This window comes from Lissotriton vulgaris, chromosome 5 (genome assembly GCF_964263255.1).
Source record: "Lissotriton vulgaris chromosome 5, aLisVul1.2, whole genome shotgun sequence".
Taxonomy (NCBI): Eukaryota; Metazoa; Chordata; class Amphibia; order Caudata; family Salamandridae; genus Lissotriton; species Lissotriton vulgaris.
The window spans coordinates 372,860,479-372,886,319 of NC_141693.1; the positions used below are offsets into that span (position 1 = coordinate 372,860,479).

The following is a 25,841-nucleotide window of genomic DNA, read 5'->3' on the forward strand; positions in this document are numbered from 1 at the left end:
TAGTCCTAATTTGAACTCTATTCTCTCAACTATCAAACAATTCAGCATAACAAACCACCGTCTAACCTTCCACCGTTTAGCTGTGGGATTAGTACATTTTTAAGGATCTATAATCACCTCCTAGTATGCCTGTATTTTTGGGCATCTTGGACCATGGTAAATGAAAAAAAATCTCAGATATGCTAATGGACATTAGGGATATTTAAGTATTTCAGGGATCATGTATGTTTTGTGCAGGTAGTAGAGTTCCCAAATATGTGTGCATGCGGTAGACCACTGTCCCACTGTCAATTGTTCCTGGCAGTCAGCATTCCATTAGAATTTGGCATCATTTCAATCTTAGCTGTATCATCTCAAAGTGTTCGGTAGGGGCCGATTATGATGGCGGACGGGCCTGAGTCCGTCCGCCACCATAGAGTAGGAGGGTCCGTCCGCAGGGGCAGCGGCGGTCCCTCCGTGCAAATTAGGATGTGACCGCCACCCTGGCGGTCACATCCTGTATTTTTATCATTGCGGCGGGAGCTGCTTGAAGCAGCACCCGCCGCAATGATAAAATGTAAGTTGTGCATTTGCATGCACAAAGCGGCAGGCACCGCACGGTGCCTGCCGCTTTGTGCAGGCAAATGCAGGGGGGTACCATAGGTACCCCCCATGTGCACCCCCCCACCCACCCCTTCACCCCTGGGGGCCCGCAACGGGCCCCCAAACAAAAATCTGTATGCTTTTGCACGGCGGAAATGCCGCCGTGTAAAGGCATGTTCCACCAGACATCCTAATATGGCGGGGGGTCTTTTTCAGTCCGCTGCAGTTTTCCCGCATCCTCCGGGCCGGCGGTGGCTTCCGCCGGCTCGGAGGATGCGGGAAAACCGCCATCATAATAGGGCCCATAGTGTTCATCAGTAATTTTTCAACTTGAAACCTAAGCCTCTATCATTTTTTGCTATCTGTAACATTCTTACATTGGATATTACAGAAATTGTTACAATGTGAAAAATGAAATGTTGCATCATTGTTTCATACAAAAATGTGGATTTGAATTTGCGAAAAATCTTCTTTACAGATGAATGTTATCTTGGCCATTTGAATGATCATAAAAAACACATAAAATACTTCTACCAATAAATAAGAATTGATTGACACCAAAATTACAGTAGATGTGAAAATATTGAACCAATAACTCCCAGTAGATGCAATGCAGCCCTATGGAATCACTCATCTCTTGACATTGAAAAGGTAAATTATTGTGTGGTAAATGTCTTACCCACAGAGAGGACAATTGAGGCGGCTCTCCACCGCACGGCCACGCAAACAGTTCGCACAGAAGTTGTGGTAACAGTCCAGGAGACAGGGATGTTCATATTGTTCGTGGCACAAAAAGCAAACTAGTGGGTGGCAGTTAGCATTATCCAAGTCATGTAAATTTTCCAGTGCTGAAAAGATCCCTCCAGACATCTGTGACAGAAAATACAATGATTAGCAAAATCATTACTAACTAATATTTGGAGATGCTAATTATGACAAAATCAATCATGATTCCTTTAAATGCTCTCACAAACCCTCATTCTGAATGGTGCAGCAGTGGGTACAGTAATATTGCTTGGAAAATACTGCCACTACAGTGTGGATTTCTCCACAGTGAACATTACTTTAACTTTATGAGTTCCACAGGTTAAAATGACGGCTAGGACCCTATCACAGGTACTTTAAGAATACCCCATTGGTATTCATCATCCATACTGAACAATACCACATGTATGGGAATAGCACTGTATTACAAATATTCCCCTTAGGAGACCCATGACAAATGGGGAATTAGTTACTACAAGATTTGGGACTACTGCAACAGATTCCTACATTAATTAATTATTTACTTCCCATTTTCTCCCAAAGATCTCACCATCTTATAACTTGCAAAACATCTCTGGGGGCAATTGCAGAAAAAGGGGGATTCACGCATAATTTGTGACTGACAATTCAGCTGGACAAAATGTTTGTGGACAAATCAGAAATTAAATGGGCCCACCCATTGGCAGCCTTAAAGCAGTGATAATGCAAGTATCCCCTGTTCCAACCTACAAAACGTGTAAACAGGCTTTAAGTGTGGCAGGTCCTGCCAAGTCTCAAATATTGGTCAGGTGGGACACTGTGTAAAGCACAAGATTTTAGTTTGCATTGTATAGTGATTCCGTTAATTACTTATCCATGTTTCTTGAAAAGGGTCCCTAATTAAGCACATTTTGTCACACCCCTTTTAGAGAACGCCCACCTCTTTAATCCCACTTAAATCACTGCTTATATTCTTTTATTTTAGATCCCTGCACAACATTGACATTTGTGAGGGGGAAACAGCTGGGTCAGTGTGAAAGTGGCACATTGCTTGTACTAATTCTCGTGAAGAGGGAGAGAGGGGTATTAACGTAATCTATGACAGCATTTCCTTACGCAGAACCATAAAGTAAGAGGTATAACAGTTTCAATGTTGTACTTCTCGGGTACATAGATGCTTCAGTGTTATGGACAGGAAACCTTACCCATATATTGAAGCATGCGCTATCTTTAGTAACAAATCCACACCTTGAGGTTGATTGTCTGGTTGGGCACAACCTTGTCAGTTTATATACGTATACCTGAATACAAATAATTATTGTCATAGTTCTATTAAGTATGACAAATTAGTCAATATGACGGTCTTTTTCCCTTATTTACCCCGCCATCTACCCCCATCCTATGAACAATCCAACGCCTTTATCAGCAGACGGTGATTACATTGTGGCTTACCTAGCAAAGACGACGCAACACCTGAGCAGATCCGCTTCTTCACCGGGCCCATGCTCTGACGCCGCATGGAGAGAGGGGCCGGTCCTGACCCAGCGCTGGAAGGTCGCCCAAACTAGAAACAGATGCTCAGGTCACTCTGGGCTCTCGGCGGTAAGGACTGCGGAGGAAACGCGGTACCTGTGACCGGGCTCTGACAACAACGAACACCGGGGACAACAGAATAACAATGCCTGACCTCTAAATGGCTGTCGCGCGGTCAGCGGCCCACAGATAGGACTCCTGCCTCACGAGTGCGTCCGGAGGGGAAATCTCTGTTCGCCAACAAAGTTAAAGTGCTGCATCGGGGGAATTGGACCAGCAACCAAGAGCAGGCAGACACGGAGATCGTGGATGGCTGAATAGCAATGCCTGACCCAAAAATGGCTGACGCACGGCCAGCGGTCCACATTTTACTATCTCAGGGTTGGATCGCCGGGGAGCCAAGTCCCTGCTTTCAGAGTCCAGAGTAAAGCTGCCCGACATCGAGCTGGTAGCTGGGGGCTGACTACGCCTCCCGCTCACAGACACATCGATGTAAATTCGGACCTAGCGGAACGACGCCCAAATCTCTGGATCGGTGACAATAGCTCACTCTTGGCCTCCACACAAATGGACTAAAGTCCTAGGCTCACACCTTCTATTCTGCCAGTCCTCACCCTGGAACCCCCTCTATCCACACTGGACTCCCTGGACTGGCACTTTCGAGGTTACTCTAGCGAGGCTGGAGGTGCTCCCCCTCCACCCTCCCACCCTGGCTCACCCAACTTGACATTGACTTTGGGACCTTCCTTTGACCGTTGAGACCTATCTAGCTGACCGGCACCCGGTGGGTTTACCTGCTAGCTAAAGAGGAGTTGGGTTGTGGATTTCCCCCGCGACCATCACCTACCCAGCCGGACCTTGGGCAGACTTTCCTTCATCTCTCTCTTTCGTTTTCTCCCCCTACCCTTTTCCTTTCCCCCACCCCCTCTACGCTCCACCTTTCTTGTCTTCCTATACTCTTTAAAATGTTTTGCTTCTTAACCGAAACCTTGCTGTTTGGCCCTGGTCCAGTGGAGCTACCTGATCGTTAAAGAGGAGATGGGCCATGGACTTCCCCCTTAGCCGTCACCTACCCAGCCGAACTTGGGGCAGACTTCTTTTTGTCTCCCTGTTCTATATTCCCCTTCCTCACCTTTCCCTGTCCCCTAACACTTCTTCGCATTTATGCTCTTGAAATGTTTTTCTAGCAACTACCTGATTCTAATGTAATGATTAATTTTGTGGAACCTCATGTAAAGCGCTCTGATACCTTCGGGTCTAGCCAGCGCTATATAAAACTCTTTAAATAAAATAAAGAAAGAAATACTGCTTTTTCCACTGGGAAATGTCCCTTTACTGGTGGTAAGGCACAAAAAAGTTGGAGGGGTGAGTCTATGTATTTCTCCTTGGTTGCTTGTGTAATAGATGGTTATTTAATCTGACTCCTGTTGCGAATGAAAACATAGTTTGTTCTAGGAATACATTTTCCCGAATTCAATTTGCACCAATGTTTAATAATAACTTTCCTAATTCAGTTAAACAGAGTACTGGATCTTATAATGGAAACCAATTCCTCGGATTCACTTTTGTTGTATGTAATCTCTTAATCCCAATTTGGCCAGTAACTAATGGTGCCACATGAATCAAGATACACAAGACTTTTATAATAAGGGCCATAGTCTTCACTTTCTTATTTAGCCTGTCTTCTGTTTTAGGAACTTCAACCAGAAGAGAAATAAGAGGACAGGTAGTGTAGATGTCAGGATCCATTGGACTGCCCACCACCTTCCGCACTCCAGCAGTAGTGGGGAAACTAATCAGGGTGAATCCCAGGCGCTAGGTGCATTACACTCACCTCCTACCTAGGAAGACCTACTGTCGGTGGGGGCTCCTAGCAGGTTCTCAACACATGCCTCTTGCCCTCGGCTCATCCCCTCTTTCACTCCCTGTGTTCCCTGAGGAAGAAAAGTTAACTTATATTTCTTTAATTCTCTATATGTGGTGGTGTTTTCCTTATCTTTGTTTCCCAGGCCATGCCAGAGCTCGACTCAGCAACCTCCATGACTCAGAATCTACGTGACTCAACAAGCCTCCATGACTCAGCAACCTCCATGACTCAGCAGCCTCCATGACTGAACAACCCTCCATGACTCAGCAGCCTCCATGACTCAGAAGCCTACATGACTCATCAGCCTAGCGAAACATATTTAACCCTCACCCAGGCTCGTCTTCAGTGCGTCGCATTGAGTTGCCTGTTGAAGATCCTGCGGCGTGACGCCTCTTCTCTGTAGGTGCTGATCGGACAAGTCTTGAACCATTCTTGCTGCTGCTACTTGAAGATACGTCTAATTCCTTTTTGGGCTACATTTCACTCTTGTGCTCAGTGGAATTCCATTGTTTTGACTCCAGGCTCATTTCTGGTTATCTGGGAGATCTTGGGCAACTGCGCATGAAACTCTTCGCTGTCAGAGACTCCCTGACTTTGTTTCCTATATCACAATTCCCTCTCAGCTTACTTTAAGCTACTTTGCCTGGATTTTGGTAATTTCCTCCTTATATCACGTATGTAATTCATGCATAGTTCTTGCTGAAATAAGTGTATATTAATTTTGCAGTGTTTATAGATACCCTGTTACGTCTCTGTTTTTTCTCACTGAAAGAAGGTCTTGTGAATGCTCTAAAGCCTTGGACATATTTCAGCTAAAGGATACAGATTATGTCTTATCTCATTGAAATTAGAATGTATGGTGTGCTTATGTGTAATCTTTGTTGGCACAATATTGTGTGAGTGTGTATATATCTTTGGCGCCATATGCTGTGAGTGCAGTTCTGATTTATTCTAATCATTCTAAAAGACCTCTTTTATTGTGACCTAATGCAGAAGTTTATGGATGATTTATATCATTAATTATTTGCGTTCTTTTTTATGTCCTTTAGTACTGCTGCAGGAGCTGGTCCCCATACTCATTCCTAGCTTTAGAACAGATGTCCCAGATTGTTCTGTGACTCAGAGTTTACTTCTCCACTAGCACAAATGCGCACCAGTTGTTTCTTTCCTTATTTTAGCTTTTTATTTTACCTATTTATTTTAGTTTATTGTTTGTTCCAGAACCCCCTTCCCTTGAGATTATCGGATGAGCACTGGTGTCTCTGGTTCAGTGTTTATCAGATGCTTTCGGGGGATTTCTGGGGTCCAGCTGCCTCTGCATGTTCAGCAGAGAGAAGAGCACGTTCCAACGTTCATATTCCCAAACTGGTTCCTGATAGAATGTGAAACCCCTAAAAAAAGAAAATCTTTGTCCCACCCAGGCAGCATAGGGTCTGGTTCTTTTGACGTTCCTGCTCTTAACAACAACTTAAGGGATCTCCATCATCAGGTAGAGTTGGCGCTAGTGGAGAACCAAACTTAGATAAATATCTGGCTAATTGATATATCTGCCATTCTAAATCACCAGCCTCCTCTCCCCTTTCCTTCATCTCCAAGAAGGAAAGGGACCTATGTCCTTGCATCGACTATCCAGCCTTAAACCAAGGGATCATTAAGAACCGATACCCCTTACCACTCATCGCCTCCATGATGGATCAAGTACATTCAGCACCATCCTCACCAAACTGGATTTATGTGGAGCATATCATCTGGTACGGATGAGAAAAGGTGACGAGTGGAAGACGGCCTTTCGCACCACGTTCGGACTTTTTGAGTACCAGGTGATTCCATTTGGTCTATGCAACGCCCCGGCCACCTTCCAGCACTTGGTGAACAGCGTTCTACAAGATTTTTGGGATATATTTGTACTAGTGTACATTGATGACATTTTGATCTTTTACACTCCCTTTCCAAACATATGGAACATGTGCGAAAAGTATTACAGGCATTATGCGAAAACCAACTATTCGCCAAGATGGAAAAATGTGCCTTTCATGTCACTACAGTGCACTTTTTGGGATTTGTTATTTCACTTCAAGGTTTGGCTATGGATTCAGCCAAGGTACAAGCCGTCTTCCAATGGCCAGCACCTAGTTGCGTAAAAGATATCCAACACTTTCTTGGCTTTACCAATTTCTATCGGCGCTCGCGCTTCATCACAGACTTCTCAAAATTGGTTGCCCCCATCACCACTCTCCTTCGCAAAGGTCAAAAATTCTGGTGGAGCCCAGAAACGGAGCATGCTTTGCAACATCTCAAAGAGGCCTTTACGTCTGCACCTATTATTTTGCACCCTGACTCAAACCAACCCTACAATCTAGAAGCCAATGCCTTGAATATGGCTCTAAGTGCTATATTATCTCAAAGACACCCAAACACAGGGCAGCTCCACCCAGTGGCTTTTTTCTACCAAAAAATTGCTGAGGCTGAACAGAATTATACCATCTTCGATAAAGAACTATTGGCTGTCAGGGCCACTTTTCAGGAGTGGATACATTATCTTATGGGCACAAAACATCCAGTCACTGTGTACACAGACCACAGGAACTTACAGTTCTTGAAATCAGTCAAAGCACTCACACCCCGGCATTTACGCTAGTCGTTGTTTTATGTAGTTTTCTCCTTTGTGATCACATTTCGACCCGGGCGAAAGAACAGAAAGGTTGACACTCTTTCCAGACCAACTTTAGAGGCGGAACAACCAAATTAACCTCCTTTTTTATTGGATAAAACAAACTTTGTGAACAACATCAACATCACAGATGTTTCATGGTTGTAATAAATACAAAAAGCATCTGCTCAGTTCGATAAGAAAAATGGATAAAGGAACCCCCCGACAGAGAAGTAATAGAGGGTATATTATACCATCAAAAACACTTGTTTCTACCCACACCAGCTCTTCAACATGAAGCCTTGGGGTAGTGTCATGACTCTCCACTTTCTGGTCATCATGGAATCACAAAGACACTTGAATTACAGCAAAGGGATTATTGGTAGTCGAACAAGCGTTTTGATTGCCATCAGTGATGTTAAAAAATACAACACTTGCGCTCGAACTAAATCAGAACGGTGAAAACCCGCAGTGTTGCTTAATCCTTTTCCAACACCACCATCACCTTGGTATTCAGTATCTATAGATTTAATAGTTGATCTACCTCAAGACCAAGGATTTACATCGATCGTGGTGGTAGTCGACCTGTTAACTAAAATGTGTAATTGCTTCCCAACTAAAGGGATACCTGATGCCCCCCATCTAGATAATCTGTTTTTACAACACATAGTACGGCTCCATCATGTATCATTTCCGACCATGAAACGCAATTTGTTTCTTACTTCTGGGGAGCATTTTGAAAATTACTTAACATTTCGCGGGACCTCTCTTCCCCCTATTACCCAGAGTCTGATGGGCAAACAGAAAGAACCAGCCAGGAGATCAAACAATTATTACAAAATTATGTTACCGAACAAGAACAATGGGTTGATCACCTTTGGTTAGCAGAATTCACCCATAACAATGTATTAAATACATCTAGCAGATTCTCACCTTTCTATGCTCAGTATGAGTATCACCCCAGATCTTCCCGGTTACTAACACAGCATGCACTCTCTCCTAAACCTTTAGCTCAAAAACACGCCTTACAACATCAGGTTCTCAAAGAATTAAAAAAGACTGTGACAGATGCAAAACTATTGTACAAACAGTACACGGACAGAAAGCGACATTTAGCTCCTCCTTCCCGAGTGGGCCAGCAAGTGTGGTTATCCACCAAACACTTACGCTTAAAAGGGCCTTGTAAATTTCAACCACTATACATCGGTCCATTCCCCATTCTAAAACTATGTCAGAAAACAGCAGTACGCCTGGCTTTACCAGCTCAATTAAAAATTCACCCTACCTTTCATGAGTCCCTTTTAAAACCCACTGATCCAAACACTCGTCACTTCACTCCACCACCTCCACTAAGTGTGGAGGGTCCCTTAGAACATGAAATAAGTTCTAATTTAGATTATCGCCAAACCAGGAGCACTTTATATTATCTGGTAGCATGGAAAGGGTATGCCCCACAGGAACGCTTCTAGGAGCCAATAACTCATGTCCTTATTCTCCGACTTTTGCGTATATTCCATCATCTTAACCCCACAAACCCGGCCCTGTCACCGGGCCTTGGAAGGAGAGTACTGTAGGGATCCATCGGACTGCCCACCGCCTTCCGCTCTCCAGCAGTAGTGGGGTAACTAATCAGGGTGAATCCCAGGGCGCTAGGTGCATTTCACTCACTTATATCCTACCTAGGAATTCTGCCTGTCAGGTGGGGGCTCCTAGCTAGTTCTCAACACATGCCTCTGGCCTCAGCTCGTCCCCTCTTTCACTTCCTGTGTTCCCTGAGGAAGAAAAGTCAACTTATATTTCTTTAATTCTCTGCTCTAGTATGTGGTGGTGTTTTCCTTATCTTTGTTCCCCGAGGCCACGCCAGAGCTCGACTCAGCAACCTACATGACTCAGCAGCCTCTGTGACTCAACAAGCCTCCATGACTCAGCAACCTCCATGACGCAGCAGTCTCCATGACTCAGCAACCTCCTTGAATCAGCAGCCTCCATGATTCATCAGCCTGGCGAAAGGTATTTAACCCTCACTCAGGCTCGTCTTCAGTGCTTCGCATTGAGTTTCATGTTGAAAATCGTGCGGCGTGACGGTTTTTCTCTGCAGGTGCAGGTTGGACGAGTCCTGTTCCATCCTTGCTGCTGCTACTCACAAATAAGTCTAAATCCTTTTTAGGTAACATTTCACTTTTGTGCTCAGTGGAATTCCATTGTTTTGACTCCAGGCTCATTTCTGGTTATCAGGAAGATCTTGGGTAATTGTGCATGAAACTGCAGAGACGCGTCTTGGAACCTCCATCGAAGGAAACACAAGGTAACTCCCATAGCGCTGGGACCCCCAAAACGCTGAGCATAGGAAGGATTATCCATTGTGATTTTCTTTTTTCATAGGAGCATCCCAGAGAAACAATACCACCAAAGAAGAAGGATAAAGAACTGATTCCGTTTTCCACTTTTCGAAGCCGGTTCACGAACAGACGCCGCGACTGCGGACGCACTGATCGACGTAAGAGACACCGGTCTTTGATTGCAGTATTCTAATGAGGTAAGACCCTCTACAACTGTAGCAACTCGAGAGAGGAAGCGGTTAGAGAAAAGGTTGCTAAGCTAAGAAAAATGTGTCCTTTTAACTTGCAGGCGAACCCGTGTTGAAACATATTGGGAGGTGACAAACAATCGTTCTACCTTCCAGCCGTGCATTAACACTTCTGCTCAAGTAAGCCATTGTATAATGTTACCAAGATGCACTAATGCAGAGACATGAAATAAGCATAACGCCCATCAAAAAGACGTACCGCTAATGGGCTCCCGTGTGTTTACAGGAATCTCCCGCCCAAATTCCGCTTTATTTATTTAAATTTATTTTAAAGTTTTGTAGAGCGCGTAGTCACCACGAGGGTATCCCAGCGCTAAAACCTTGTTACTCATGAGGGGGAGCGGATCGGTAAGAACCGGATTAGGGAAAGAGGAGAGTTTTGAGAGTTTTTCTGAACCGGAGTAGATCAGGCTCTGTTCTGAGGTTCAGAGGGAGTGCGTTCCACTTGAGACCGGTGTTTACCGAGAAGCGGCGGCCCCCTATGCGGGCCTTTTTCACCATGGGGATTGTGATAAGGTTTCCATGCTCTGAGCGGAGCGCTCTCGTGGGTCTGTATGGGGTGATCCAATTGTTTAGTATGGGGGGGCCAGTGTTATGTAGAGCCTTGTGGGCCAGACAGAGGGCCTTGAAAGTGACCCTTTCCTTAATCGGGAGCCAGTGTAGTTTCCTAAGAGCAGGTTTGGCCGATGATCTGGCCGGGGTGCTTGTTAGGAGTCGGGCGGCGGCGTTTTGAGCCTTTTGCAGAGTTTGAAAGGTGGATTCCGGGGCGCCCAGATAGATGGCGTTACTGTAATCCAGCCTAGATAGGATTAAGCCCTGGATCAGCATAAGGCGCGACTGGAAGGGTAGAAGAGGGAGTACTTTCCTGCAAGATTTAAGTAACCCGTAGCAGGTTCCGGCCGTCTTTCTGGCCTGTGTCCGGAAGGTAAGGTCGGTCTCCAGCCACACACCGAGACTCTTGACCTCCTTCTTGGGAGTGGGAGGTTCGCCCATGCAGGCGGGCCAGAAGTTGGAAGGGATGTTAGTAGTTTTTTGTCCAAGGACCAGGATCTCTGTCTTGGAGCCATTGAGCTTCAAGGCAGAGTCGCTCATCCACTGGTGTACGCTGGAAAGACAGTCGTGGAGGTTGGAGGGCTCGAGCTTAGGGTGGGAGAGTGTGACCACCAGTTGTGTGTCGTCGGCGTAGCTGACGATAGTGACTCCGAAGGGTGAAACAAGTTCCTCCAGTGGGGCCATATAAACGTTGAACAACGTAGGGCTCAGGGAAGAGCCCTGTGGCACACCGCACTGGAGGGGGATGGACGAGGAGCGGCTTTCGCCTTCCCATACTTGATAAGAGCGTCGGGAAAGAAAAGACGAGAGCCACTTCAAGGCTTTGCCCTTAACCCCAACAGTCCCGAGGCGGTGGATTAGAACCTGGTGGCTGACCGTATCAAAGGCCGCACTAAGGTCTAGGAGGACCACTGCCACTGATCCTCCTGAGTCGATGATTTCCCTGGTTCTTTCCACTGCCACAAGGAGTGCAGTGTCTGTGCCTTGGCCAGGTCTGAAGCCAGTCTGCGAGTCGTTGAGAAGATGGTTTGACTCGAGGTATTGTGACAGCTTTTTGTTAGCTAACTTTTCGGCAACTTTGCCTATCCAGGGGAGAAGTGAAATGGGTCTGTAGTTGGAGAGGTCTGTAGGGTCAAGCGATGGTTTCTTGAGAAGCGCTTTGACTACGGCTTCCTTCCAGTTGGAAGGGACCACTCCTTGTTCCAGTGAAATATTGATCAGGGCTGTCAGTTGAGGGACTATAGTCTGCACGATACTTTTTGCGAAACGTATGGGGACCGGGTCGCTAGGGGCTCCGCTCTTGGTTGAGGTAAGTGTGACTCTTACTTCTTCTTCTGAGACCGGGGCAAGCGACTCTAGAAAGGGTTTGTCTACGGGGGGCGTCTGCTCCTTGGCTCTTTCTAAGATGTTGGAGTTGGCAGGTGGGAGGGAGGAGAGAATTTTTTTTATTTTTTCATCGAAGAAAGAGGCCAACATGGCGCATTTTTCCTCGGCTTCTTTGGGGTCCATAGGTTTCTGGGGGGGGGCAGGAACACGGAGGAGTTCTTTAAAAATGGAGAAGGTCTCCTTGGATGAGCAGGCAGAGTTTTTTATCTTTTCCTCAAAGTAAATCCTTTTGGCGTCATGTAAAGCTTGTTTATAAGCTTTCATGGAGCATTGATAGACGCTTTTCTCTTCTGCTGATTTGTTTTTTCTCCATGAGCGTTCTGTCTTTTTGCAATGTTTTTTGAGGGAGGCGAGGGCGGGTGTGTACCAGGGGGAGGGACTAATTCTTTTCATGTGTTTTAGCGAGCTAGTCAGTGGAATGGAGCTATCTAGGGGTTGAACTAGCCAATCCATGAATTCTCTGTCCGCGGTATTAGGGTCCGTGGACAGGGGGGGGATGGTGTTGCGTAGTTTGGCTTCCCATTCCTCTGGAACTAATTTATGCCATCGTCTGGTTTGTACCCTGGTTTTATGTGAGGGCCCTGGTGGTGTGCCGAGTGACCAGTGCATAGGTATCAGCATATGGTCTGTCCAAGGCAGGGGGGTGGGGTCCTGGGCGTACAGGTTCGCAATGTTAGAGAAGATGGGGTCTAGGAGTTGACCCTTCTCGTGGGTGGCTTTAGGATTTTGCAGGAGGAGGTCAGCTGTGGTGAGATCTGCAAGCAGGTTTGCTGCGGTATTATTCGTGGGGTCCAAAAAGTGAATATTAAAGTCCCCTAAGAGGAGAAAATTGGAGACCGAGATGGATTTGAGTAAGATGTGGTCCATCAGAGTGCTGGCAAATTCCCCTAGGGATCCTGGGGGTCGGTACACAAGTAATCCGGAAAGGGAAGTGGAAGGAGAGATCTGGATTGTGAAGTAGCAGTTCTCACAATCTTTAACAGATCCAGTCTCGATTCTGCATTTGAGGTGATCTTTGAAGAGTATGGCTAGGCCGCCACCTCTACCGATTGGCCTATTTAGGCAACATATTTGGTAGCCGGGGGGAGTTGCATTGGCCACATCAAAGTCGTTGTGCGGGGTCAGCCAAGTTTCTGCTTTAGTGCAGACAAGTAGGCTAAAGTCTGAGATACCAACGTAAGCTTTTCCCTAATAATATCAGCACTCAATTTGGTTACAGAGTCTGCAATTGGAAGTCGCTTATTGAATCAAGCAAGCGCTAGAGAAGGTGAGTTTATCTAGACAAAAAGTCACCAAGTGGCAAGATCAGATTGTGGTGTTTTAAGAGGAAATCTAAGTATAATTTTTTTGTTTGTGTTTCAGCTGCGTGGTCCTGATGAGAACTCTAGAAAGGGCAAGAGTTCGAAACGCGTAGACCATTATGTGTTGTTAGCCATAAGACTGTAAAACAAAGTCTGAATTATTGTATATACCTGAATTTTTGTGTTGTATATTGTGAACTATGGCTACTTATAGAGATAGGGACTAAAAAGTTACATAAAATAGAGGGTGTATGGGGTATGTGCATCGAATGAATGAAAGTGAAGAGTGTCTGAAGACAGGACATGAGTGAGTAAATGGGAGAATGCTGATTGAGAGTAGGAGTTTTTATGAGAAAAGTGTGTTGTCAGAAAAGGTTAAAAAGAAGAAAGCAATGTTTAAATTTTGATATGTAAAACATAAATAAAATAAAAGATTTATTTCAGACAGAAAAAGAAGTCTGCAGTCCATGTTGTTGCATTTCAATAGGACTACACATAAAAAAAAGTTTAAATAAGGGAGCAGCATTGGCATTTGGTAAGTTCTTTACTTGTTTTAGGCTTGACCTTACTGTTGGGAGCCTAAACCAAGTGTGTTATTTGGCTATTTTAAAGCCGCCATCCCTAGGCCCTGAAGGAAACCCCTCCTTTCAGTCAATTTTTGAGACTCTGTAGAAATGTTTCTAAAAGTCTGAACTCTGGGAGACATGTTGACATGCTGTCACCGAAGTTGCAGAATCAACATTATTTTGAGGGTATCATAAGGAAAGCATGGAAAAAAGGCACTAAAAACAATTGAGATAACATCATGGATCACCAGAGCAAATTAAGTGTACACTAGCTTCCGGAGCATGTACGTAAATCAAGAACGAATATGGCAATGGAACTTCAACATTGCAACATCTTCATCAGGCAAAGTTTCTATGCAACAACGTCTCTATGCAACAACGTCATGGGTCTCCAGAGGAAATGGAAATGGAGGATACATACATTTCCAGAGCATGTGCATTGAGAGCAAATAAAGCATTCCGTCGCTTGCATGTTTACGTTGAAGATCTTTAGACAAAATCAAGCACACGCTATCTTCCAGTAAGAACTTAATCATAGTCCATGTCAGAGTATGACTTTTTTTCTCCTGCAAGCTAATAGAAACAGCTATTGAGTACATCAGGAAAACATGAGCTGGTAAGAATTTTACAATATATGACCTTGGGAAAATTAATATCCATTAATAGTTGTGTGCAATTATGAATTACTTGTGGAGGATTTGAGCAATTAAGTGTGAGGCAGAGGAGAATGTGCAACAAATTTCATAAAGTACTACTTTGATAGACCTATATTCTGGACTCTGTGACATGTATACTAAGGAGATGTTTTACAAGGACATTTTATATTTTGTGGAGAAAGGCACATCTTTGATCTATGCTAATGAATTCAATATCTTAGACATTTGCATGTCATTGTATGGATGGAGTTGAAGTAAATAATATTTAGATTATTGATATAAGTGGGATAAGCTACAAGCCTGGAGTCAGAGATGAAGAATGTGGCTCCATTTTGTAAGTACACCAGGAGAGCCTCTAAGTAAATGAAACAAGAAAGTGAAGTATTGTTGACTTATGCAAGGGTATGTGATGTGAATCTGGAGTTGGCAGAAAGGTTGCACGCTTCAACACACAAACTGGGAGTTGATGAAGTTTTAAAAGCTTTGCCTGTGTTGTCTGTGTTGAGGTATCCAGAGGATTGAGAGATTTGTAATTTTGCATAAAAAATTGTACAGGGTGACCACTATCTTCGCATAATAATTTTGGCAAAAGAATGCAGATGGAAGAGGAACCTTTTGGAAGAATTTGTGAATGCCTTAAGGAAGGTAGGTTCTAACTGCAAATTTAGTGCTCTAAATGAGAGAGGACCAGGGACAAATTTAATTTGCACTGTAATGTTGCAAAAGTATGTGAGGAACTCTAGCCATTGCCCAGTGAGGTGTAGTTTGGAAAGGGCAATGAACATATGCTCAGATTTGTAGGGAAGATAATCAAGGAAAACAAAAGTCAAAATGGAGAACTCAAGCAGAGCTATCATCAAGAAACTGAAAAAGGATCAAAGGAAAAATGACAACATTTAAGGGATGCTGTTTTAGTAGGGCAACAGAACACATGGCTAGTTACAGATTGTGTCCAGCAGTGACATTGATATGCAGCAAATGCGGCAAAAGACACTCTGTAAGGAAGTGGTTTTCTGGTAGAGACAGTTCGCTGATGGCAACCCAATGTCAATGGTGACTGATAGAAGCAGAACTGAGATGATGTTTGGTTTGTGCTCAAGGCCAACCATCATATCTAACTCTGTGTATGTTCATTTAGTTAAGAAGAAACATAAGTGATACAACATGGGTTTTCCACTGGTAGGGAGGTTGGGAAATTAGGATGGAGGGCGATTTTCTGGCTGAGGTTGAGTTTAATGGAAGAATTCCTCCGGCAAAGGTAGACAGTTCATACACAGGTGACTACATAATTGAGTGGCCCCTTCAGAAGCACTTGGGTTTTTTCTTGACCCCAATCCTATTCCTCAAGTTTGAATTGATGGATGTGAGGTTCACATAATCCTTTCCAATTTTGTTTAATGTTAAACTTATTTGTCTTAAGGTTTACACTGAATTCTATTCACAACCTGTTTTGCCAAAAGTTAGAAGATTTCCAGTTGGAGTGTGCAAGGCTGTTGTATTAGAGCTCGGCAGACTGTGTGAGGCAGGTGTGAATGCACCAGTTGCAGTCAAGGAGTGGCTTGTTCCTATAGTGGTGGCAAAAAAAGCTGATGGTGAGATCTATTTGTGTGTATATCAGAAGGTTCCCAACAAGAAACAGATAGTTGACAAATCCCCATTTCAAAGTATTATGGAAATAATGTCAATGATCTCATGCACCAAGTATGTTACGACCCTGGACTTGTCATCTGTGTATTACCAGATTTTGTTGTAATAGGAGAGCCAAGACCTGATGACATTTATTACTCCAATGGGTGCCTTCAGCTTCTTCAGTTTTTCAGTATGCCATGTCGATGATTCTGGGAGATCTTTCATGAGTGAGATTCTTCTTCTGGGATGATGATCTTTGGGAAGAGCTTGACTAAACATAATGTGCATAATAATGCAGTTTTACCTAGGTTTAAGGAGCATGGTTCACACTTAGAGGTAAAAAAAATTGTCAGGATAGGGCAGAGATTAATTACCTTGACCGTAAAATGTTGGGTGATGGGGTCAGTCCTAAGGGAGAAAGTAGTTGATACGATTGAGAAAATGGCAAGCCTCAAAAACAAAGAGGAATTGTGATCTCTCATGTGAATGATAGAATTTTATAGTAGATTGTTTCTAGATCTACGTGAGAAAACTTCATAGTTGAGGAATCTGCTAAGGAAGAGTGTCAATTTTGTCTAGGACAAGAAGTGTAATGCTCAGTTTGTGGAAGTAAAAAAGATGTTCATAATACATCAAACATATTACCTTTTATTCCTGGCTGGAAGATGGAGTTATGATCCATGAGAGTTCAAAGGGGGTGGGAGGTGTCAAATTATAGGGGAAGAACAAGGAGAAGGTGACAATGGCTTTTGCATTTAGGGTTTTGTTCAGAGCTGAAATTAATTATTACATTATCAAAAGGGAGGCTTTGGCAGTAAAGTGGTAGACAAGTCCAGGCAGTGTATTTGTACTGAGAATTGACTGCAAACCTCTGGAGGAGATATTTGCCTGAAAAAAACTTATACCTCATATTCAATAGGATTAAGAAGTAAGTGATATCTTTTCAGGAGTCCTCCTTTCAGGTGGACTATATTCCTAGAAAAAACTGTTGTGCCAGAGTTTATCTGTCATAGTAGTCTCTGCAGAGGAAGGTGAGATTAGTGAAGATGACTGGCCATTACAAAGGGCATGTGTGGGGACACAAGGGATTGTATCTGTAGATAAATAGAGAGTTATGACTGGGGCATCCTTATCGACGTTATTGCCCTTTCTGAATACTATAAACCTAAGTCTGTAAACCTTTCAATTTTAAAAGTACTTTTTAGTGATGACTTTCCTTTAGCGATTCATTTTGAAAAACAAATCAAGAGGGTGACCTTAGCATCGCCTTCCTTAATCCAACAAAGAAATAAAGGTTTCATGTGTAAATAGGCATCTATGAACCCTCAGATGGTCCTGGAAAAACTTTTGAACATACATTGGTCACAATTCTTGGCATGCCTCGAGGATGAATTAACCCCAAAGAGCATGCTAGAATCGTTCACTGACATCCCCATAACAATAAACGAAATTTGTAAATGTGATGGAAGGCCTAATCCCCGTAAGCAGTTTAAATGGTTTAATAGCAATTGCACAAGGAGCCACAATAAGCTAGTTCAAGCCTTAAAACAAAAGCCCAAAGATTTAGAAAGAGTGAGAGCATGTAGATGCCCATATAAAAAGACCTTAGAAGAATGCAGTGAGATTGTCAGGAAGGAGGCATTAGAGAGGCTGTATGAAGCCAGTGTCACTAAGAATAGTAGTCTCTTTTGGAAGACCTTTAATGTCCCTTCTTTCAGGACAGCATAATAACTCCACCAATTTCACTCTCCCCTCAAATAAATGGGTTGACCATTTTTTAACAATTTATAAGAGTGGTGGGGAAACAATTAGATCCACCAACAATCCAGGAAGTTACAAAGGCACTATGCTTGACAAAGAAAAATAAGGTTACCGGTCCCGATATTATACCGGCCAATCTCTTCCTGGAAAAACCTGACCTAAGGTTCCCCATTTTAACCAATTTTTTAAGTTGTGTTGCATTTACAGGTCCCCCTGAATCCTGGTTAACAGCAATAACTGTCCCCATTTTCAAAAAGGGAGATAGGTAGCGCCCTAAATGTTATCGCCCAATATCACTGATTGACATAACATGTAAGTTGATGGGCACGGTTTTACTTAACCGCCTCAAAATATGAATAGCAGAAAAAGGGACATTTTCAGATATCCAAAAGGGTTTTAGAAGGGGCAGGGTACGGTGGAGAAATGCCTCAATCTTCATCTGGTAATCAGTAAATATACTTTGGCTAAAAACACTAATCTATATATGGGCTTCATGGACCTGACATCAGCCTCTGATTGTGTGATGAGAGGGCAACTGCAGCAAAAGATGTTAGGTATGGGCCTAGATGCTCCCCTGGTTCACTTTCTAGTGCAGATGCAACGGGACGTGTTGGGCAGAGTGAGATACGGGCGGATGGAGAATTATCACCCCCGGTTAAAATGAACAGTGGCGTTTGACACGGGTGAGTGTTAGCCCCTTTCCTGATCTGTTTGTATGTAAATGAATTGGAGACTTTTTTGAATGAAGGGATGCTTGGTGTGCCAAGAGTGGGGCAGAGAAACCTCCCTGAATTATTATATGCAGATGATTGTGTATTAATCTCAAGAACATGTGTCGGTCTGCAAACCCTTGTCAACAGATTTAATGAATTTATGAGTGAGTTGGGTCTAAAGAGCAACACTGCCAAGTCACAGATCATGGTGGTGGGGAAAGATTATTGCAAAATTAGACCCTGTTTCATTAATATCAATAAAAATAATAATGAAAAGTTAAGGCAAGTTTCAAATATTTGTTACCTAGGCATCCCATTTGACCAAAAAGGCTCCTGGGCATATCTCTTAGATGTCAAGAAAAGAAGCTTCAACAGAACGCATGAAGCCCCATTCAGGTTCTCTGGGAAACTTGGCTGCAGACTGATCAAGACCCTCATTAACATCTACAACACCCAATGCTGTGCTGTGATTTTGCAAGGGGCTGGAGTGTGGGGATACTGTAATTCCTCTATCTTACATACTACGGAAAATGTATTCCTTAGAAGATTAATATCTGCCCCCCCCCCATCGTACCTCTATCATATGATAGTTGTCTCTCTCCAAAGAGACTGGTTAAACAGGCTCGTAAAAGAGCTTGGTTCAATCCCAGAGAAACACTGGTGACCGCAAAAACACGAGAAAATGATCTACCACAGAGGATGATATGTGTCACCACATTCTGTACCCGAAGTCATGTATTCAAGAATATCATTAATCAACACTGGGTCCTAATCTCGGACGATTTGGAACTATATGATCCAACTATGCACTCATTCAGAAAAGGCAAGAGTGTGCATTACCATGGGGTACAGTTCCTTCTGGATCCTCCACATGAACCATCCATTCAATTGATGTGGGGTCACTCAACACCTCTTGGCCACCATAAGTGTGGCCATTGCAAGGCTTGTAAAATGGCCATCCAAAAGAAATAATTCATCAACAAACAACATGTAATAGATTTAAAATCTTTCACCAATTGTAACTCATCAAATGTCTGCCCCCATGAGAAAGTGTATGTGGGCCAAACTCAACAAAAGGTAAAAGCATGTATACTCCAACATTGTAGCAGGGTCCGTTGTAGTGTGCCAGGAGCACCTTTGGTTGACCATTTTCATAGCGACGAACACAAAGCTGAAAGTTTGAAGTGGCTAGTCTTAGAGAAGGTCACACTTGAAGTCAGAGGAGGGAACATTCAGTCTATCCTGAACGTCCGAGAGTGCAAGTTGATGCATCTTTTGGATACAATCCAGAATGGTCTGAATAAGTTATATGCAAGGAGTGAGCAGGTATCATGCCTGACTTCAGAGTAAACCTAGTTTCTTGTTGAGCATCCAGACTACCATTAGTGCAAATTTACCCTAATTCCCTTCTGTTCCAAAGGAATTTTACTATGTATGTGGATCTGTGTCAATGTCAGACAAGGTTCTATATATTTCGTACAATACAAATGTGTTTTGTAATACACCACTATATTGCATGATTAGGCACGGAGTGCGAGACTGATATCCATTTCCAACTGACCTTGTATTATGTACCTGGCATTTATGACTAGTGACAGAGTGTAAAAATGACATCCATCTGTGAATGCTTTTCCTTATACCTGTGATTTATGTCACTCACAGACTCTGTGTGATAATCTATGCATTGTGGGATCATAAACATAGTGCGATATTAGGGGCCCATTAGGATGTCGGGCGGATTTCCTCCGCCAGGGTAGCGGTGGCCACCGCCACCCTGGCGGAGGCAATCCGCCCGACATCCTTCCCTGCATTCCCCCCCGCCATATTATGATGGCGGAGGGGACCGCAGTGGTGGGAAACACCGCCCGCCTGTTTTCCGCCCCGGTCGCCTTGCAGCCGGGGCGGAAAAGGGATAACATGGTGGCGGTGTCTATTAGACACCACCAGCCATATTAGAATAGGCCTTTTCAATGCCTGTCCGTGGCGGAAAGGCATGCGGTGTTCACTGTGGGGGGCCCCTGTGGGCCCCCAGAGTGACGGCCAAAGCGGGGTGGCACAGGGGGGTACCTGTGGTACCCCCCTGCATTTGCATAATCGCAGCGGCAGGCACCGCGCGGTGCCTGCCGCTTCGATTATGCAAATGTGTGCATTTGTTTTTAACATTGTGGAGGGCGGTGCAGTGAGCACCGCCCGCCACAATGTTAATTTGAGGAATGCACCCGCCACTGTGGTGGGCGCATCCTAATGCCAATGTCGGGACCCCCGCCCTTTAGGCGGGCGGTCCCGATGTCCGTTAGGGTGGCGGGCGGACTTTTTCCGCCCACCATCCTAATGAACCCCTTAGTGTCCAATTATTGAGAGGATTTCTGGTATCCCATGAACCACATAGTGCACTTACCACCCATTAAATGTATTTATGTCACTAACAGACTCCGTGTGAATATCTATGCATTGTGGGATCATGAACATAGTGGGATACTAGTGTCCAATTATTGAGTAGATTTCTGGTATCTCATGAACCACATAGTGCACTTACCACCTATTAATTGTAAACGTTTATGCATATGTAGATGCCCATTGAATTATGCCATATGGCGGGTTACTATTAGAAATTTAAAAATGTTTTGCATATGTGACGATATCGCTTCTAAACCTTTGTTATTCAACAAGAATTGGGGCTGGGATATGTGTCAGACCTGATGAGGTTGGCCCCGGGGTTTGATGGCTTAAGACCTAGCTTAACCAAGACTTAACACTGAATCATCAGATTATTCGGGACTGTGTTACCCTGGAGAAAGCTAGTAGTATCCTGTGGTTGTATTACCTTAAGCATATGTTGTTAAAATTGAGGCGTCCAGATCTTTTTAATTATCCGGATAGGATAAAAAAAGAGGATGTTAAATGGGTTAAATCCCAATTTTGAATTTATTGTTGGCGGATCCTCAGGAGCGGGAGTTATTAAAACCCTCAGTTAGGGCTCACTTTTTGTTGAAAACCTCCCCTCTGATTGAGCCCTACATGAGAATTGTTACGAAGAACTTTCATCGCTGGCTTTCGTTTTAATTTAATCCATTTTTCTTTTTTTTTTTTATCTTTTTTTCTTGGTTTTTTGTATAATCATAGGATACATAAAATTACATTAATACTGTGCACTTTAACCCCCTACCCCACCCCCACCCCATAGTCTGGCACATTTGTAAAATAAAACACAAACTTAGTACCACGTCAGGTTAATCAATTACATAACAGCCCTATGTCATATTATTCTACGCTAAATCTAAAGAAACACAATAATAATAGTAAACACAAAAAAAATGAATTCGACTACAAATGCAAAGGCACTCGCAAAATCGTCAGTCAGATTTCTGCCTTGTTTAAGAGTTATACCCCAAATATTCTTCAATAACAGTGACACAAATGAAACGAAATTGGGTTTACAGGAGTCACAAATAATTATTACTTTGTATATCACACCATTCCTGTAACGGAGCCCAAATTTTCAAGCCAACAGTCAGTTTCCTTCTACCTTTCCCTTTATAAATTGCAATTTCCAGTTTAAATGCAAAAAGTAATCTAGCGAACCGTTGCTGGAATGAAGGAGCAAATTCGTCTAACCAGGCCGATGCGATACACATCCTAAAAACAGCCATTGAGATAAATATAAATTCCACCCTTTGTCCTTTCCAGTTCCTAATCCATTTTTCTTTAGGTAATCTGCAAGGATGGTGCAGACCAAAGGAATTAAGTTCAAGTCCTTGTGACAATTTTTCATCACAGGACACATTGCATTTTATAATGTTTTGTGACGATTACAGTGAGATTCGTAGGAGGTTTTTAGTCCCTCTGCTAAGCGGAAAGGGGTTTTTACAGGTTAGACCTGCCTTATTTTATCTTCAACTGCTTAGCGATGCATGGGAGATTTTTAACATTGCCAGCTTTTTAGTTGCAGCGGCTCGTCTCAGAAAAAGAAGGTACCCTATGCTAAAATCTGTATGAGCACTGTTACTCCTTTCTGAAATTACTGTCAATTGTGTTTTTAATTCTTTATGCATTTGAAAATAGCCCTTTCTATATAAATTTGTATTTTTTATTTTTTAAGTCACTCATGTTTTATTGGGTTACATGATTGTAGTATATTGTGTATTGTGTACTGTAGGTGTGAGTAAAGATGACTCAGTACTTAAGGATTTTTCCTTTCAGTGCTCCGCTTACGATGCAGTGAATGGATGCACTTTACTTTGAGGTACTTGACATTACTTTACCCGTGGCTTTTTTCTCTAATAAGTTTCTATTCTTTAACGAGTGAACCTTTGGACAGAGGGCTAATTAATGTTTATTCATGCTTTTATTTAGAAACTGGGTACATCAGAGGCCCTTTAGAATTTTGTGTTTTGTCTAATACGTAATGATATCAGCTAGATTTCACGAGGTAAAAAGTAGTTAAATTCTATTCTGTTCGCGGAATTTGAAGAATTTAGGTAATTTTGTGTTCTGCTGAGATTGCGGAATTGCGTTGTTTAGGAGTGGTGTTTTCACCTTTGGTCCCCTGTTTGTTTGTTACTCTTTACAGTAATAGACAACCTTTGCATTCAATCTCGGCCCCCTGTTTGAAGTGAATTTTTTTTAAAGAAACTTAGTTGAAATATGAAATTACCAAATAAGAAGTAGGTCCATGATAATTTTGCGACGTAAGTCCATGATAATTCTGTGCTAAGTTTTGCATACACTATATCAACCCTAAATCAAATCCTTTTGCAAATAATTGATGGTGTTCAACCCCTCCTTTTTTTAGGTTGCCATCTATCCGTTCGCTGACCTAGGAGCCCACGGGCCCACCAATATCATTTCCAGCCACCCAGGCAATGTTGGTTCATAGTAATTTAGTTTCCTTTTTACATCTAGAGATTGCATTATAAATTACAATATGTTCTAAGTATTTTCTTTTGTTAAATTCTTAGGTGCCCTTTTAGAGTCCAGAGGAATACCCCATTGTAAGGATCAAGGTCACCTACGTCTGATAGAGGTCGAAACATCGACATTTTGTTATATATATGCCTGTGTGGGCAACAGAGCTTTTTCCATTGTGCCTTTTCAGCAACATAATGGCTGCTAATTAATTTGTTTGTATGTATTTCATGTAGGATAAACCATTTCTTTTGTGAATAATATTGTTGATGTATATACTGTCACTCCCTTTCCCCCCTCATTTACCCCTCACTTTCTACACGAGTCCTTCCTTTTTTCCTTTTACACATTCGGGGCACTTTTGTATTCGTATGTTCCAGATGTTTTGCTGGATTTTGAGCATTCAGATAGATGTTCAATATGAATAAAATAATATTGAGCAGAGTTTCATAATACAAGTGATTTAATGGATGATGCTGCATAAATATTTATGTTCTTTCAAATTGTCCCACTGGGACCGTCTATCTTCTGTACTAACCTCTATCATATGCCATAGGGAACTGGGGCTAACCCCCCAGGCAGATTGAATACAAAGTGCCCCAATAATGCTATGGCGCTTGATCTGGGTAAATGAAAACCCGGCCCTTAACTGAGAAATAAACCAAGATTGTTTAAACTGTGATCATGCACACAAAATTCCATGGATCAGATATGTTTAAATCCCGGGGGGTCCACTCAGTCTTTCATCCATTTGAGGTCGATAAAATGAGTACCATTGAGTTGGGTAACAATAAACATCTGTTATTCAGCGCCAGGACACCTTCGGGTAATCGTGCGCTTTACAAATACACCTGTTATGTTGTGTTATGTGAACATCCAGCTGGCTCGCATGGGGAGGCAGGGTTGTTTTACAAACCCTTACCTTATTACCTCAGTCATGAAACTCCAATTAAAAAGAGATTTTTTAAAACATTTAAGTGAGCACAGACAGTATGTGGAGCACAGTAAAGAGCAGGTAGCCGACTACTTACCCCTGGTTACCACTGAAGGAATTCAGCCATATCTTCTGTACCCTTTCAGTCTTTCCAAAACGTTTTACCTCACTAGATTCAGATTCTTCATTGCTCATTTCATGGTGACACATCCTTGTCATACCTACCTTGATGCACATCTGGAACCCTGCCCTTGTGACTGTAATTCAAGCATAAACATGCTGCACTTCCTCTTTTTCTGGAAGTTATATAATAAACCATGCAGGGAATTCATTTTACCACTCTAGAGGGTTTTGAACATTAGAAAATGTAGGTCAGCTTTGTTCTATCTCTGACTACTCCAATCAGAAAATATCTGCAAAATGATATTTAGATTTATTTCTGTTGCAATTTGCTTGAGGAGGTTAGTGGAAAATGATTGTCTCTCTTTTCTCTGAGACGTTGTATTGTCTTTTACCCTCTGAATTTGTTTAAAACGATTACTTCCAACCATTTCCATTTTTTTCTGGCACTGTCAAAAAGGCACTTTGCACTTTATTAATGACTGTTTAGAAGGTAGTATGTCCTGCCTGAAACCCAAATTGTATCTGAAAGTAAATGAAAAATAGGATAATAGATTCCATTGGATCGAAACCTGCCCGACACTTTGAAAACGTTAAGAGGAAGGGGTCCCAGTAAGGAGGACGTATGAATAGAGAAGATTTAAACAAAGAAAATAGAAATAAGTGCATCTATAATGTTTTATTCACATTATAGGGAAAAGTTGTCAAAACCAAATGTACAATACACAATTGTATTAGTGCCCCTGGGGGTAAGGGGGACGTGCAGTTGTGAGGGTAGTGTGGGGGGGAATTTAGTGACAATAAAAAACATGTATTATTCAGACATTATCATAGGTTCAATGTCAAATGGACAGCATATAGATATTGAATCAGCTTGAAAGTTCAAAATACACATGCCCCAAAATCCGTACTGTGCAAAATTTGGGGTAGGAGGAGGCTTAACGCTGAATACCCAGGTCCCAGTGACTCCTTTGGGTTAACCCTTTACCTAATACTATACTTCGTGCAGACGGTGTCTGCGAGGTTTTTTTCAATAGAATTGATTTCTACGAATTATGGGTAATTACACATCATGGTCGAACGTGAACTATTATCCTACTCTGAGGATTATATCGACAAGCTCCTCGAGGACCCCGTCAATAATTTTCTAACGAGTGACCCACCCACCATAGACTTCAGTCTAAAGGATAAAATTCAACGCCTTGAACGGCTCGAAAAGAAACTGATCCGTACCCGCTGGCATGGACATCTACTCACAAAATATCTGAAAGAAAACATAATCCCCATAGGCCTACAGATAAAGATCGAACCAGCTATCTTTGTGGAGGTCCCCAAATTCAGGGAAGGTTTCAGTC

The 25,841-nt window shown here is 42.9% G+C and overlaps 1 protein-coding gene across 1 annotated transcript in view; it reads right to left on the minus strand.

The window, feature by feature from the left end:
- RNF207 (ring finger protein 207) overlaps positions 1-25,841 on the minus strand; it is a 900,262-nt gene that overhangs the window by 727,255 nt on the left and 147,166 nt on the right. Inside the window, exon 2 of the mRNA XM_086921721.1 lies at positions 1,262-1,452. Within this exon, the coding sequence (XP_086777847.1) occupies positions 1,262-1,452 (191 nt within the window). The remainder of the gene's footprint in view (positions 1-1,261; positions 1,453-25,841) is intronic.